This window comes from Saccopteryx bilineata, chromosome 2 (assembly GCF_036850765.1).
Source record: "Saccopteryx bilineata isolate mSacBil1 chromosome 2, mSacBil1_pri_phased_curated, whole genome shotgun sequence".
Lineage (NCBI taxonomy): Eukaryota > Metazoa > Chordata > Mammalia > Chiroptera > Emballonuridae > Saccopteryx > Saccopteryx bilineata.
In genome coordinates, this window is record NC_089491.1 from 117,620,151 (window position 1) to 117,635,998 (window position 15,848).

A 15,848-nucleotide genomic window follows, 5' to 3' on the forward strand; every position below is an offset into this window, starting at 1 on the left:
TGCTCAAGCCAGATGAGCCCACGCTCAAGCTGGCGACCTCAGGGTCTTGAACCTGGGTCCTTCCGCATCCCAGTCCGACGCTCTATCCACTGCGCCACCACCTGGTCAGGCAAAAAACTGCCCACTTTTGCAGTGCTGGTCAACCTGGTCCCTCCTGCCCACTAGTGGGCGGTCCAGCTTTCCTGGTGGGCAGTAGTGGAGCAACCAAACAGCGCTGTATTTGGCTCACTATGAAAGCGGGCGGTTTTTAAGAAAAGGTTTGCCATCATGGGTTTAGCTTCTCTTCTAAAACTCTAAGTAACCCTAGAATTTACTTAGGTCTAAAACTCCCCGCTCCTGGCCTTGAAGTTAGTTTCACCAAATTGCAGATGTTTCAGAGATGGCTCATAAATCCTAGAATGTTTAGAAATGTTTTTGGTAGGCCTGCAAAACATCACTGTGTTATCATCTTCAACGCTTAGCAGCCTTAGGCGACCCCTGTGTTTTGGTCGTTCGACACCCCCCCCCCCCCCGGGTCGCAACCCACAGGTTGAGAACTGCTGGCTTATGGTCTTAGTGTATAAGACAGTAAGATTTAGTGAGCCTGACCAGGCGGTGGCGCAGTGGATACAGAGTTGGACTGGGATGTGGAAGACCCAGGTTCGAGATCCCGAGGTTGCCAGCTTGAGCATGGGCTCATCTGGTTTGAGCAAAGCTCACCGGCTTGGACCCAAGGTCACTGGCTTGAGCAAGGGGTTACTCGGTCTGCTGAAGGCCCACGGTCAAGGCACATATGAGAAAGCAATCAATGAACAACTAAGGTGTTGCAATGAAAAACTAATGATTGATGCTTCTCATCTCTCTTCATTCCTGTTTGTCTGTCCCTGTCTATCCCTCTCTCTGACTCTCTCTCTGTCTCTGTAAAAAATAAAATAAAATAAAATAAAATTTAATAAAACGATTTAGTGAGCTTGTTAGCAAAATTAATGAATATGTTTTATTGCTTTTGTATCATGCTTTGCTAAGCTCCCCCTTCTTCCCATATCTCAACTAGTATGTGTTTTGTCTTTGAAAGCCAGCCCCAAATTGTGTTTGGGGCCGCATGATTTGACTGACTTAGGTCTCCATGTGGTTGCTGGCTTTGAATAAAAGACTCCTTTAAATTTGAACTTCAGTGTGGATAATGCCTGTATACTCTCCCTGGTTTCGCTACAAACATAAGTGTCAGAAATAGAACTTTCCCCAAACAACCTGCTGCTCTTCCCAAAGACCGTTCAATGTTGTTTGCACTGCCTGACAGATGGAGCCTGCGGGACTTTTCCTGGTACCATGCAGGTGGCCTGGGATCCAGGCAACAACCTAACCATTGCCGTAGCAATGAGATGAGGGTGGGAGTTGCACTGGTGCCAAGTGCAGTTCAGAAAGTTCCCCTCCAGAGGCAGCCACGATCTGAGAATGGATATTTCCCAGTGTCAGGGGAAGCCTTGGAGCCTTATGCTCTGCTCCTTACTCTTCGCCTGGCTTCTGCAGGTCCTGCATGATCACATTGCCTATCGCTACGAGGTTCTGGAGATGATTGGGAAGGGGTCCTTTGGACAGGTGGCCAAGTGCTTGGATCACAAAAACAACGAGTTGGTGGCCTTGAAAATCATCAGAAACAGGAAGAGGTGTGGTGGATAGCAGCATGGGCTATGGAGGAGGGACAGCATGACTCTGGCCCCTTCAAATTCCAACCCTTCCCCGCTCCGCCCCCTCCTCTAATCATTTCCTACTTCTCTGTGATCTGGTTCCATGGTGGGGTGAAGGGGAGGCAAGAGTATGGAGTGTTTGGTGCTCTCTGTTTTTCTGGGGTCAAGGGGAGGGGCTGAGGAAATGGGCTACTGCTGCATGCTATGACACCATGCCTTCTGTCCCCACTCCTCGCCCTCCCTGCCACTCCCCAATCACTGCAGATTTCACCACCAGGCCCTGGTGGAGCTGAAGATCCTGGAGGCTCTCAGAAGGAAGGACAAGGACAATGCCTGCAATGTGGTGCACATGAAGGAATTCTTCTACTTCCGTAGTCACCTTTGCATCACCTTTGAACTCCTGGGGTCAGCTGCTTTTTCTTTTTAACTCATTTTCTCTGGAAGAGTAGAATAAGGTGACAGCACAGAAACTTTGAGGTCAGAATGCTAGGTTTTCCTTCGTGTAAACATTTAGTGACACAATGGCCATGCAGTTATTGAGAAAGCCCGGGAGCGAGGAGACTGGGCCCAGAGCTGCTCCTCTCACCCCGTCCCTCCATCTTACTGTCACCTGTAAGCACACGCAGGGTGTGCTGCGTGCTGGCCTGGGTGACGTAACCAAAAAGAAGGCCTCTGCCCTTGAGAGCGCAGCTGAAATATGTTGAAAAGGACTCTTCTTTGCTACCATTTCCCCATTCACTATCTTTACCGCCTTGTGGTGCAGAGGGTAGAACCCAGGGGGAACAGGCAGCTGGCTGCTCAGAGTGGGCAAAAAGCTTTGATTTTGTGCAAATTAGGAGAGGAACAGATTTTTGGGTAAGAAGCAGAACCCTATTAAAGTAGATTGGCATCACCTGGTTGAATATTGGAGTTGACAGGGTGTGCTAATTGGAAGGGCATACTAGTCTGATTACTTTCCTCTCTGAGAAGACCATGTGATAGAACTTAAATAGAGTCAGAAACCAGAATGCATTTAGCAAAGGAGAAAAATCAGAGGCGAGCCCTCAGAAGCCCAGAGCTGTTGGCTTCACTGGGCTGGTAACTTGGTGTTCCCCTGACCCCATCACTGGCAGTGAAATTTGAATCTGGAGTGACGCTGACATTTTCCTCACCCTCTCTGATGATCCCAAAGTGTCCACTTTCTAGAGATGCACTTCCTCCCTGTGACAACATGGATACTTCAGGCTGCCTTTTTGGCTGTCAGTCAAGCGGACAGTTAGCTCACCAGTGTACTTAAACATGCTCCGAGCAGCCAGGAGGCACAGGCGTTTGGAGGAAAAGCCAAAGCCCGATGAGGCTGGGAGTTGCCCAGGGTCATACCACTCGTTGGGATGAGGCTACAGCCAAGCTTTACGTCTCCACTGTGCCTGGCAAGAATGAATGGCTTCTTACATGCAGACACAGTTAGATAAGATTTAGAATGAGAAGATCAGGAGAAACCAGAAAGAGGCCGGTGCAGTCGCCCCTGGGCTGTGTCCTGCCACTCCGCTCCCCATCCTAGTCTGTACAGAGGTCGTCAGCTGGGGGGCCACAAATAAGTTTTTCTTCTAAAATGCTTTGCATTAGTTTCTAATATTTGTAAGTTAGTAGATTTCATATAATATGGTAGGTTTTATATAATATTGCAGGCTCCTTCTTGTCTAGACAATTTAGGAAAAACTGGCAAGAGTAAGCCCTCATTCCTGAAAAGTGACAGATGAGTCCAAGAAGTCAGGCTTGGAAGAGATAGGGGAAGGTTTCACCTCAGCCCCCATCTGTCCCTGTCTTATTCCCTTACCTCCAGGCACCTGACATCTTTAGACAGCCTTTATAGTTCTGGGCAGAGGGGGCTGCTGGGTTGAGTAACTGGTGGACTTCCTGGAGCCCTCCCAAGGTCCTGAAGAACTATGACTACTTTAGAAGTTTGACCCAACCTCTTAACACCCGAAGCATAACAAAGTGTTTAAATAACATTGTCACATAAGAAGTGGGGGGGGGGTGAGGGGACATCTGAGAGGCCAGCACAGTTGAGCATCACCCGGGAGCCACCATGAAGCAATGGGACAGTTGAGTTTCTAGGACGCTAAAGCTGTGCCTCCTGCTCTGACGCTTGTCTACTACCGGAGGGAAACCAGGTGGTACGGGACTGTTCGCAGGTTCAAACTCAGCATCATCCTTTTTACATGGATACACATCTCTTTCTCTCTTTCCCAGAATCAACTTGTATGAGTTAATGAAGAATAATAGCTTTCAAGGCTTCAGTCTGTCAGTAGTTCGGTGCTTTACCTTCTCTATTTTGAAGTGTCTGCAAATGCTTTATGTAGAGAAAATCATTCACTGTGATCTCAAGCCTGTGAGTACAACTTCTGCCCTGCCAGGGGAGCTGGTTCCTACCCTCAGAAACTGTTAGCCCCATCTGTTCCCCAGGGCTAACTAGATAGCATCATGGCTACAGCTCCAGGGTGAAACCAAGCAGTCATAAGCTGAGTAAGTCAAGTGCGATGCAGTGAGGACTAAGGGGGCAATGAAGAGAGAAGCGGCACCTTTGAGGAAGACACGAGTACAAGTTGTCCCTCGCCATATTGTGATTCACTTTTCACGGTCTCACTGTATTGCGGATTTTTAAATTGTATATATCTAATTTTGTATCGCAGATTTTCTGCTATATCATGGGATTTTGCAGTATATAGGTATTTTTTTATATTATTATCTTAATTATTTTGGGGTAAAATAAGCATAGGAAGTATTTATAAGAGTGTGGGGAGGGGTTATAAAGCCTTAAAATAAAATCAATATAAGGTTGCTACTTCGCAGATTTTCCCCTATCGCGGGGACGATAGGGGAAAATCCTATTCCCTGCGATAGACGAGGGACCACTGTAGGACAGTCTGAGGGCTTTCCTGTGGAAGGTGGGAAGTGTGCAGAGATGTGTCATTCAGGGGCTGGACCACTGTGGTGTTAAATCCTCACTGTATCCACTCTACTCTGAATGGGTCCTAGGGCATAAGAAGTCTCTGACTTCTTCTACTGTGAGTGAAGGTACCTTTCTGTAATGTCCTACTAGTACTCTGTACTTAGCTCTGTTACTGCACTGGTTGCTTTCTGCAGGAGTGGTTTGTTTATTTGTACAAACACACACTGAATGGCAGGGTCCCTCAAGGCCAGGAAGCATGACTTCTCAGCAGTCTATGCTGAGGACCTAACAGGATCCTAACAATAGTAATGGCAGACAATGGGTAGGTGAATGCTTCTGAGATGAATAATGATTGCAAATGTGAGGAACACAGAGAGGTACATAGAGAAAAGGCATAAAAATGCAAGAATGTGGGAGTAGGAGCTGGTTCTTCTGACTCTCACCGATACTTAAATACCCCTTAACTTTTCCTCATTCCTTTTTTCTCACACCCCAAAATGGTTAGTTTTTAAAATTTTTTAACCCATTGGGTACATTTGGGATATTTTGACAGTCAAAAATTGTCTAGATGGAGGTATTCACTCAGGGCCGACTGGAGGAGTCTCGCAAGAGTGGGGCACTTGGGTTTACTCTCCACATCCAAGTTCCTAAATCCTTAGCTTTGCAGCTTCAAAGGGTCACAACAACCATGGTCTTTGGGTTTAGGGACTGACTCTCACCAAGGAAATTAACAAGACACCTAGTAGCCAGAATATCAGGTCATAGATTGCCTTGAGAAATAGGTAGAAGTAGATTAGAATGTATGTGCCCAGTAGGGAAGCATGCATATAATCAGGAGAGTGTCTGATGGATGTGGGCGTGAGAATTCGAGTTATCTGAACATAGTGGTTCATCTGAATGAGCTGTGCTGGCCTGAGGCGCCCATGTCACTTGTAGAGTGCTTGCTGCTGCCACCTGGGAAGGCCAGTTCCCCTCACTGAGGAGCCTTCCCATTGGGCTGGAGACACACTAGAAATTCTCACTCTTTTAAGACTTGCTGATCATACTCTTACAGTGTTTTTTTTAGAAAAGGTCCTGAGGACTGAGTTTATACTTTCTTAGTTTGTGGTGCCAGAGGTTTCAGACCAAGCCTGCTATGCCATATCTAGAATGTTAAAGGGACTCAGTAAATAGTCAGTTTATCTGATAGTCATAACAGTCAACTCATCAATATTCGGGTCCTTGAAAACACCATCAGCACTTGAATCTTCCCGCCCCAGGTGGTATCCACTCCGCCTCAAGGAGGAGAGCCCGGGAGCTCTACCTCTTTATCCATGACACTACTGGAGCTCCTGGTATTCCCCAAATTCAGCATAAGGATCACAAATTTCAGTCAAATTATTTCCTTTTAATTTTTGGTCTTCTACAGCCGTAGCAGTATGTGGATTAGGCACTTAATGGACACCTCCAGGTCCTTCAGTGACATGTCTAAGGCCTATGTAAGCAAAGCATAGGACTGGGCACCAAGGAGATAAGAGTAAACCCATGCTCTGTATGGAGAAAGAACAGAATACATTCAAAACAAATACTGCAAGGCAGCAAATACTGGATCCAAATAAGACGTATAGACCAAGTCAAATGGAAAGTCAAAGGAAGGTTAAAACAATGCAATTTGGAGAAGGTGTGGGAAGAGTCTACCATGAGGTAGTCTAATTTTGAACCAGGTCCTGGAGGATGGCAGACATTTACATCAATAGAGAGCCTAGGGCAACATTTAAAAAATGTGACATATATCCTTCTTTTCTTTAGGCAAACATAGTGTTATACCAGAAGGGCCAAATCTCTGTTAAAGTTATTGATTTTGGGTCAAGCTGCTATGAGAATGAGAAAGGTAAGGCCCATTTTGGTCTCTTTGTCTAAATTTCCTATTGAGATTTCTTTCCCTTACTGTACAAGTACTTCATACACAAGGCCATGGGTTCTAGTCTGGGCTCAGTTGTAATACTTGCTCTTATGATCCTGTACAAGGTGCTTCAATTCTCTGAGCTTAAATTTCTTCCTTTTTAAAATGAGGTTGGATTCACCTGACTGGTGGTGGTACAGTGGATGGAGCATTGACCTGGGATGCTGAAGTCCCAGGTTCAAAACCCTGAGGTTAGCCCGTGCTCATCCAGTTTGAGTGCAGGCTCACCAGCTTGAGCATGGGCTTATCCAGTTTGAGTGCAGGCTCACTAGCTTGAGCACAAGGTTGCTGGCTTGAGTGTGGGTCATTGAAATGATCCTATGGTCTCTCACTTGAGCCCAAAGGTCACTGACTTGAAGCCCAAATTTGCTGGCTGAGACCAAGGTCACTGGCTTGAGCAAGGTGTCACTGGCTTGACTGGAGCACCTCCCACCACCACCACCCTGGTCAAAGCACGTATGAGAAGCAATGAATGAACAACTAAAGTGACACAACTATGAGTTGATACATCTCCTCTCTCTCTTTCTCTCTCTCTCTCTTTCTTGCATGTTCTCTTTCACTTAAAAAGAAAAAAAAATGAGTTTGGATTCAAATACCACAAGGGTGTTTTGCAGATCTCATATTCTGTGGATTTGGAATTATTCAAGAGCACTGGGTCCAAAAACTAACTAGCTGTATACCAGAATCACTGTGGCCTCTAAAAATTATAGCTTCCAGGGCCTCACCCCCAAAGTACCAAATCTAATTTTATGGGGGAGTACTCAAGAGTCTGCATGTAGCCATTCTAAAGTTTGGGGTTCACTGCCTTAGACTCTCTAGGCTTTATATAAATATATACTTTCTTCAGGCGAGAATCCAGAAACAGCCTTGAGAATGTTTGCAAACTCTTGAAATTGCTTTAATAGTTTTTACTTTTGGCTTTTATCACATTTGCTGTTGAGAACATTTCAGAAATATTTATTGAGTAGCTGCTATGTGTCAGGCACTGTCCTGGGTACCAGAAACAAAAAAACTGAACATTTTCTGTCCTCAGAATGTTTATTGTCCAATGGAAGACACAAAAAGATAAAACAATAAGGTGATAGATATAGTTTTCAGAGGTATAGATAGACCATGTTTGGAGCACACAAAGAAGGGTTGGGACCACCCTTCATAGTGGCAGGAGTGTCAGAGGAAGCCTCCTGAAAAAAAAAAGGATGTTTTCTATTATTCTGGGTGTTTTCAAATACTCCACAACACTACTTTTGAAGACATATATGTCTTTTTTTTTTTTTTTTTTTTTTTTTTGCATTTTTCTGAAGCTGGAAACAGGGAGAGACAGTCAGACAGACTCCCGCATGCGCCCGACCGGGATCCACCCGGCACACCATGGGGCGATGCTCTGCCCACCAGGGGACGATGCTCTGCCCATCCTGGGCGTCGCCATGTTGCGACCAGAGCCACTCTAGCGCCTGAGGCAGAGGCCACAGAGCCATCCCCAGCGCCCGGGCCATCTTTGCTCCAATGGAGCCTTGGCTGCGGGAGGGGAAGAGAGAGACAGAGAGGAAGGCGCGGCGGAGGGGTGGAGAAGCAAATGGGCGCTTCTCCTGTGTGCCCTGGCCGGGAATCGAACCCGGGTCCTCCGCACGCTAGGCCCACGCTCTACCGCTGAGCCAACCGGCCAGGGCCGACATATATATCTTTTTATGTGTGCATCCCATAAGAAATCTCAGCTAGAAAACAATACACGTCTCCCAAAGACCCCGTGAGCTTCCTGTTCTTGGATAGAACCATGTAACCTCTCAGTTCCCACTGATCATGGCTGGCAGGGGGCTTCACACCCAATCTGTAATTATTTTGCGCTTGGTATCTGATAGTCATTTACCCCTTTATATGTTTCCCTTTATCTTTTGTTTAACTGTGAGACAGTATATAGATACTAAACTTGAACTGCCTGGGTTCAAATCCCCGCTCTACCACTTGTAGCTGAGTGAGCTTGACAATCTATTTCATCTCTGTATGCCTCAGTTTCCTAGTTTTAAATCGAGGACAATAATAGTGGCTGCTTCATAGGGCTTTTGTAAGGACTGAAAGAGTTCATCTGTATAAAATACTTGGCACAGTGGCTGGCATACAGTAAACATAATGCAATTATCTATTAAATCCAGTTTCTAAAACTACCGTATATATGTGCACTTTAATTGCGAAGTGCGTCAACTCCGTTTTGGTAACAGGCAGGATATAAAAGTCATTTTTATTAAATATTTATTTTGTTTTGAATCACAAAATTATTATATCCTTACTATAACCAAGTCAAACAACAGAGAAGGGATTACAGAGTCCCTACCCTGCCCCATCCAGGATAGGTAATACTGGTGACTATTACCTGTAATAGCATGCGGTAACAATTAAAACGTCCCATCTCTCTGACCTCCGGCTCCTCTCCCAGGAAACCTAGGATCCCTGCAATACTGTCTTCTACGCCTGGTCTGCTGAAGTTCCACTGGGCTTTCCTTTTCACACTTCACATTTGACACATGCACATAATACATTGAATGCACATTTTAAAATTATTCCTTTTGCATGCTTTTTCACCCCAGTTTTTGTATGCCTTGTCCTTTGCCAAAACACAATAGTTTTAGGAGATGTCTACCTGAAATTAATCTGACAGTTTGGAAACTTAAACTTTATATTAGTTTTAGGTTTGCTTTTCTTTTTTTTAAAGCCTAGCTGGCTAAAATTTATTTCCCTTGGTTTAGAGGGTTTTTTTTTTCTTTTTCTTTTTTTTTATTGGTAAAGTGAGGCTAATAACACCTCTATAGTAATCAGGTTGCTGTAAAGACCTGGTGAGATTCCATAGGTCATGTGACAACTCGATGCTGCCGGGTTGACCTTCCGGCTCCCTGCAAAGCCCGTAGAGGGAGAAGGAGTGGGGAGTTGTAGTCATCGTTCCCCCTCACCTGAGAAGGTGTTCTGGAGAAGGATGCTCTGGGGAGGAGGTGTTCCTACACGAGGTTTCTCTGTCTTTTCCTCGCAGTGCACACGTACATCCAAAGCCGGTTTTACCGCTCCCCAGAGGTGATTCTGGGCCATCCCTACAACATGGCCGTCGACATGTGGAGCCTGGGCTGCATCACGGCAGAGCTGTACCTGGGCCACCCTCTGTTCCCCGGGGAGAACGAGGTGGAGCAGCTGGCCTGCATCATGGAGGTGAGGGAGGGCCGGCTAGCGGCCACTCTCAGAGGTCGGGTCACAGCAGCCTTGCTATAGGGCAGCGGCCTGCATACATTTTTTGTTTTCAAGTAGATGTTCCCTAAAAGTACAGGTAGTTTTGAGATGATGTATCCCCTTTACTATTTTTTTTGTCCCCTTTACTCTTTTAAGTTGACATCTAACATTTTTACCATAAATAATTGCAAAAATGTAATTTTAAGCACATTGTGAAGTGACATTTTTTTTCATTTTTATTTTATTATTTATTTATTTATTTATTTATTTATGTTTTTACAGAGACAGAGAGAGAGTCAGAGTGAGGGATAGACAGAGACAGACAGACAGGAACGGAGAGATGAGAAGCATCAATCATCAGTTTTTTGTTGCGCATTGCAACACCTTAGTTGTTCATTGATTGCTTTCCCACACGTGCCTTGACCACGGGCCCTCAGCAGACCGAGTAACCCCTTGCTTGAGCCAGAGACCTTGGGTCCAAGCTGGTGAGCTTTTTGCTCAAACCAGATGAGCCCGCGCTCAGGCTGGCGACCTCGGGGTCTCAAACCTGGGTCCTCAACATCCCAGTCTGACGCTCTATCCACTGCGCCACCGCCTGGCCAGGCGTGAAGTGACATTTATAAATAAAACTTACACCACTCTTTCAAGTAGATTCAAAGGAATCTAAAACCAGAGTGACACGACCCCATCAAAATCTGTGTTGTGCAGCCGTTAGTCATTCATTATCTTAGCTTTCTGGGAAGAATACCTCCCAATTAAAAGGCACATCATATGATTCTTTATTATTCCTAGTATCCTTTTACTTAAAGGCCTCTTGTTATGTAGCTAAATAGATAAAACAAGAGAAAAACCTCAAGCAATACGGAATTTCACATTTCAAACACTTTTCAGTGAACAAAAATATTTTGACTTGTGAACAAAGATGAATCATTATCTATCTATCTATCTATCTATCTATCTATCTATCTATCTATCATCTTTCTATCTATCTATGCCAAATCTCTATTTTCCAGATTGTTCAAAGTCACAGATGGTCAGAGACACACACACCCGTGAGAATAATTAAATATAGCTTCATTTCGTGGTTGAAACTAATAATAAAGTGTTAAAATAAGTTAGGTAGCTATAAAATGATTGTTATGTTGAAATGAACACTGATGTGAGAATCATTCAGCTGCAGGTCTAGTCCTGGACCTTTCTCTTCAGCAGCTTACTTCCCTGCTCTGGACTTCTGTCCAGTGAAGGGGTCAGCATAGATGGCCCTGTGGTCGATGATGGATGATTTCATAAAGCAGCCTGCACTCCCCCTGCTTCCAATGCTGAGGAGAATGAGCAGTGTGGGACCTGGGCTGAGGTTCCTTTTGACCCGCATCCAGCTCACTCCTGATCTCCGTGTCAGTGTGGCTGAGTAGCAGGGGGCAAGGTCCACGTGAGATGGCTGGGAGGCCAGCTGCAAGTGTAGGTGACTCAGGGCTTAGGGAGACGCCTGTAATTTCTCTATCTCCGTGTGACATTTTGTTTGTTTCAGTGAGCAAAGATAAACAAGCAGGTGCTACACTTTGCTTTTCAAGTAGGCAGGTTGTCATATGGCGGTCTGATCCCCATCTGGTTATCTCCATATCCTCTTCTCTTCCTCCCTCCCCAGTGCTCTGAACCAGGGTATGAGATTCCTTAGTGGGGGGTTGTCAGCCTGAGATCTGGCCACCATCAAGCGTGTCTGCTCCTCGTTGGTGCTGGTGCCTGTGTAGCGTTTTGTGACTAGTGTTGATGCTCAGGTGCTGAGACAGCCCTGGATCAGGGTCAGAAGACGCAGGCCCTGGGTCTGCTCTGCCATTGACTCGATGTCACAATATCCTTGGGTCCTTACCTCTAGAAGTCAAAAATTGACTGAAGTCCCACTCAGCTCTAATGCTCTTTGAACGTGTGACTCCACAAGAGTGAAGCAACTGCCTTTTACTTGTTGAAGGTGCTGGGCCTGCCGCCATCCGGCTTCATTCAGATGGCCTCCAAACAACATACATTCTTTGGTAAGTATCCAGGCCTAGCTCTCCTTATCCCATGGTGGCTGATGAGGTGTCACAGGCCTTAACAACATCTCCCATCCCTCAAGTCCTGCCTAGCGCTCTTCTCCTGGCCCCACCCCAAAGGACACGCTATGGTTAGGGAGTTCCTTCAGAAAAGCAGAACAGTTACTGAGAAGTGGTCCCGGATGGCGTGATGGAGATGGGATGGCGGAGTCACATTGGGCCTGAGGCTTGGCAGTGAAGATAGGCAGGGACGTGACCATCACCAGGTTTCTGCTCAGAAGATCTACCAGAAAATCTTGCAATCTTAACTTTTATATGCTCTCTCCAGTAAGTTCTCCTCTCAACTCTCCACGCAAGGAGCCCCCTCACACGGTGCACTGTGCAGGGAAAGCATCAGCTTCTTTTCGGGAATAGCAGAAAGTTTCATTGCTGCATTGTTATTAATGAAACAATATTGTTTCCTGCTGAAATTCCCTCATTCTTCCAGAAACTACTGTTGCAAGGTCATTGCAACTTTGGAATAAGATGGGTAAGGGAGGGCTGTCAGAACAGTTTTTCTGCGGCTGTTATGCCTGGCCAGTTGCAGATAGCACATCTGCCTAACAACTCGGGTTAGTTAAGCCTCATCCACTGTCCCATGATGCCTCTTCCACAGTTCCCAGGACCTTGATTTTATGGCCCTTTGTCTTTCTGTTCAAGTGGTGCTGTACTAGATAGACAGGTGGGTCAGCAAGGTCTAATCGAGGCAAGACTTCCAGGGTGCTATGCACCAAAAAGATGAAGTCAATCCCACATCGAAGATCTCGCTGAAGAACCACAGGAAGCAAAGGATTCCCATGTCGAAAAAAGACATGGCCCAAAGGACAGCCACGTGGAGCGAAGCCAGACATGAGGGAAAGGGTGCTCATCAGCCAGGGACTTCATGACATCTGGAATGGCATGTCTGGCTAGCCATTGTCATTAGGTTCATTCACAGACTCAAACTGGCTATGGAATTCTGGTCATTCCTAACTCCCCCACATCTTTTTTTTTTTTTTTTTACCTGAAAGTCGCCTCAAAATATAAGGCAAATCACATAATTTCTCGGCACAACTTGCCCTGTCAATAAGAGAGTCAAAAACACCTTCCTTGGGGATCCTCCTGGTCAGAGTTTCAGTCATGTTGGTGGTCAGTCAGTATGAACTTGTTCAGCCATGTAGGGGTTAAATGTAGACTGTTTGTATACCACTTGATAAAATTCCACAGCCTTGAGCCCTTGCCACAGCCACAGGCTGCCTGTCCCCTCTCCTAGGACTCCTTAGACTCCTTGTTCTTTAAAAACTAAAAGTTTAAGGACTGGAAAATAAAGGTCCTCTGTGATCCTATCTCAGTGTCAAGGCCATCATCCATCCTGATTGGTCAGTCCCGTGATCCTGCAATGGTTAAATCCTTAAACTTTACCTGGTAGTCATGGCTGGAGCTTTGAAGACCTTACCTCTGAGTGGGGTCAGTATCCAGGTAGCCTTAGCATGGTGCCCACACGTTGAACTAACCCTTCTTCCAGAGTAGCCTGATGGCAGGCAGAGGGTCTGGCTGACTGGCTGCTGTAACTTATACAAGGGACAACAGAACTAGTCTTATGACCCCAAACTGGTCTTTGGATCTCAAAGGATTTAAGGGAAGAAAAGTAGAGCTATTGGTGTTCCCTCCTGCTAGATAAAGACATTGTGGGAAGAGCCACATAGTAAGCCTATAACACTAAACTCAGAAGATAGTATGTGGGTGGAGACTGAGAAGGAGGGCATCTTTGTGGGAGGATACCAGATATATACATGGCCATAGTATAGGGTATCCAATTTTTACCATCAGCACTAGGCTTTAGAATGGTAATGTTCTTTTTGTAGCAACACCTACGTATCCTCACTCCCTGCATAAGAAAGAATATTATTGGGAGCCGCATCCTCTTTAGTGTTTTGCAAACTTCATCTCGTTATAAGAATCACTGGGGTGGCCCTGGCCGGTTGGCTCAGTGGTAGAGCGTCGGCCTGGCGTGCAGGAGTCCCAGGTTCGATTCTCAGCCAGGGCACACAGGAGAAGCGCCCATCTGCTTCTCCACCCCTCCCCCTCTCCTTCCTCTCTGTCTCTCTTTTCCCTTCCCATAGCCAAGGCTCCACTGGAGCAAAATTGGCCCGGGCACTGAGGATGGCTCTGTGGCCTCTGCCTCAGGCGCTAGAATGGCTCTGGATGCAACAGAGCAATGGCCCAGATGGGCGGAGCATCGCCCCCTGATGGGCATGCCGGGTGGATCCCAGTCGGGCGCATGCAAGAGTCTGTCTGATTGCCTCCCCATTTCCAACTTCAGAAAAATACAAAAAAAAAAAATCACTGGGGTAATTGGCAATATGTTAATTCCTGTGATCCTCCTATATAACCTATGATATAATAGGTCTGAGGTGGGACATTACATAATGTCCAATTAATTGCATTGCTTACAAAAGTAATGGAAGCATTTACTTATGCACCTTCCAAAAAGTCTGTGACATGAACCCCACTGAGTTTTGGTGAGAATTCAGTTTAATTTGTAAAGTGTGTGTGTGTGTGTATACCTATCCACCCATTTACATGCAGAATTACAAGATGTGGTCAACTTTTCTGGACACATACATCAGAATGAGTATTCTCACCTTCACGGCACTGCACAAGGCATCCATGGGAAATCTTTGGAGCTGCCTTCAGAGATTCTGCTCAGGCCTGACAATGACCAATCACATTTGGTGAGGGATGTAACAGGTGAAAATGGCTGAGGAAAGTCATTGCAAGCTGTGTCTTAAGGACAATCAAGTTTGATTCCCAATAACAGACAAAATTTTTTGTTACAACTATCAAGAAGTAATATGTATAAGTTGCTGTGTGGCTTTTAAATAAATGGGTATCCCATGATGTCCCATATTCTCACTTTATTGGCTAGTGGGGAAGGAGCAGAGCATAGGCAATCTGAGAGTAGACATTATCCCTTTTGTTCAGAGCTGAATGTTTTTGTCATTTCAGATTTATTATATTATCATTAATAGTCATTATTATTATTTTACCTTAGTGTTAAACTATTTAAAACACTTGATTGATTCAAAGGGAAGGTGGTGGGAAGGAGTCTCAGAACATACTGAATAGTAGGGAAAATTGTTTGTAAAAGTAACTACATTCACTGGATAATCCTCCCGTGGTTGTTTCTCACTGAGTGGGTTGTGGGTGTGTTCTCGTGGAGCAGTGGGGTAGTGCTGCGGGAGGGAGAGCTGCAGAGGCGACCCCAGGGCGCCGCATGATCGAGTGGACAGCTGTGATGTGACCAGTGAATGTTTACACTTGGTACTAAACAAAGAATGTTTTATCTCTAAAGATTCCAAAGGTTTTCCTAGAACTATAACCAACAGTAAGGGGGAAAAAAGATACCCGGATTCCAAGGACCTCACTATGGTGCTGAAGACCTCCAACTCCAGCTTCCTGGACTTCCTCGGAAGGTGTTTGGTGTGAGTTTGTTGCGGGGTCTTTGTCTCTGATTTTCCTTTTAAATGCTGTCCTTTCCCACGTGTTTGCTGGTGAAAGTCTGGGGCTGGGAGAGAGTTATAAAAACAATAACAACGGTGACCTTAAGACTTCAAGTCTACAAAACGCCTCCCCATCTGCTGCCTCACCAGACTGCACTCCCCACCTTCTGTGTGATTGCCAGGGCAGAGGAGTTGCTCTGTTTTGAGATATGAAGGCTAAGGCTCAGAGAGATTGACTTCCCTGGATATTACAGGGTATGTGTAGAGATTGCTGCCTTCTCGGCCTCCAGCTGCCTGAGGAGCAGGTTGTAGGCAATTTGCAAGGTTGTAGGCAAATCCTCAGTGCCTTCTGCTTTGTGAACTGGGGCTGCTGCTTCTGTGTGCCAGTTGTAACTGCACACCCCGCTGCTGTACAGTTTCAGGGGTTCCCCCATCCCCCTAGAGTTTAAAGCCCAAATCCTCTAGGGAAGGGCTTTGGTGAGCTATTCATAATTTATTACATACAGCTTTTTAGAACCTACATGCAAATTTTGAATCTTAGAAATTAAATCG

At 45.7% G+C, this 15,848-nt stretch overlaps 1 protein-coding gene across 1 annotated transcript in view; it reads left to right on the forward strand.

Moving 5' to 3' along the window:
- Positions 1 to 15,848, forward strand: part of DYRK4 (dual specificity tyrosine phosphorylation regulated kinase 4) — a 59,120-nt gene that overhangs the window by 40,035 nt on the left and 3,237 nt on the right. The window contains 7 exon segments of the mRNA XM_066254379.1: positions 1,510 to 1,646; positions 1,932 to 2,072; positions 3,900 to 4,038; positions 6,388 to 6,469; positions 9,558 to 9,730; positions 11,715 to 11,775; positions 15,149 to 15,278. Coding sequence (XP_066110476.1) covers positions 1,510 to 1,646; positions 1,932 to 2,072; positions 3,900 to 4,038; positions 6,388 to 6,469; positions 9,558 to 9,730; positions 11,715 to 11,775; positions 15,149 to 15,278 — 863 coding nt within the window.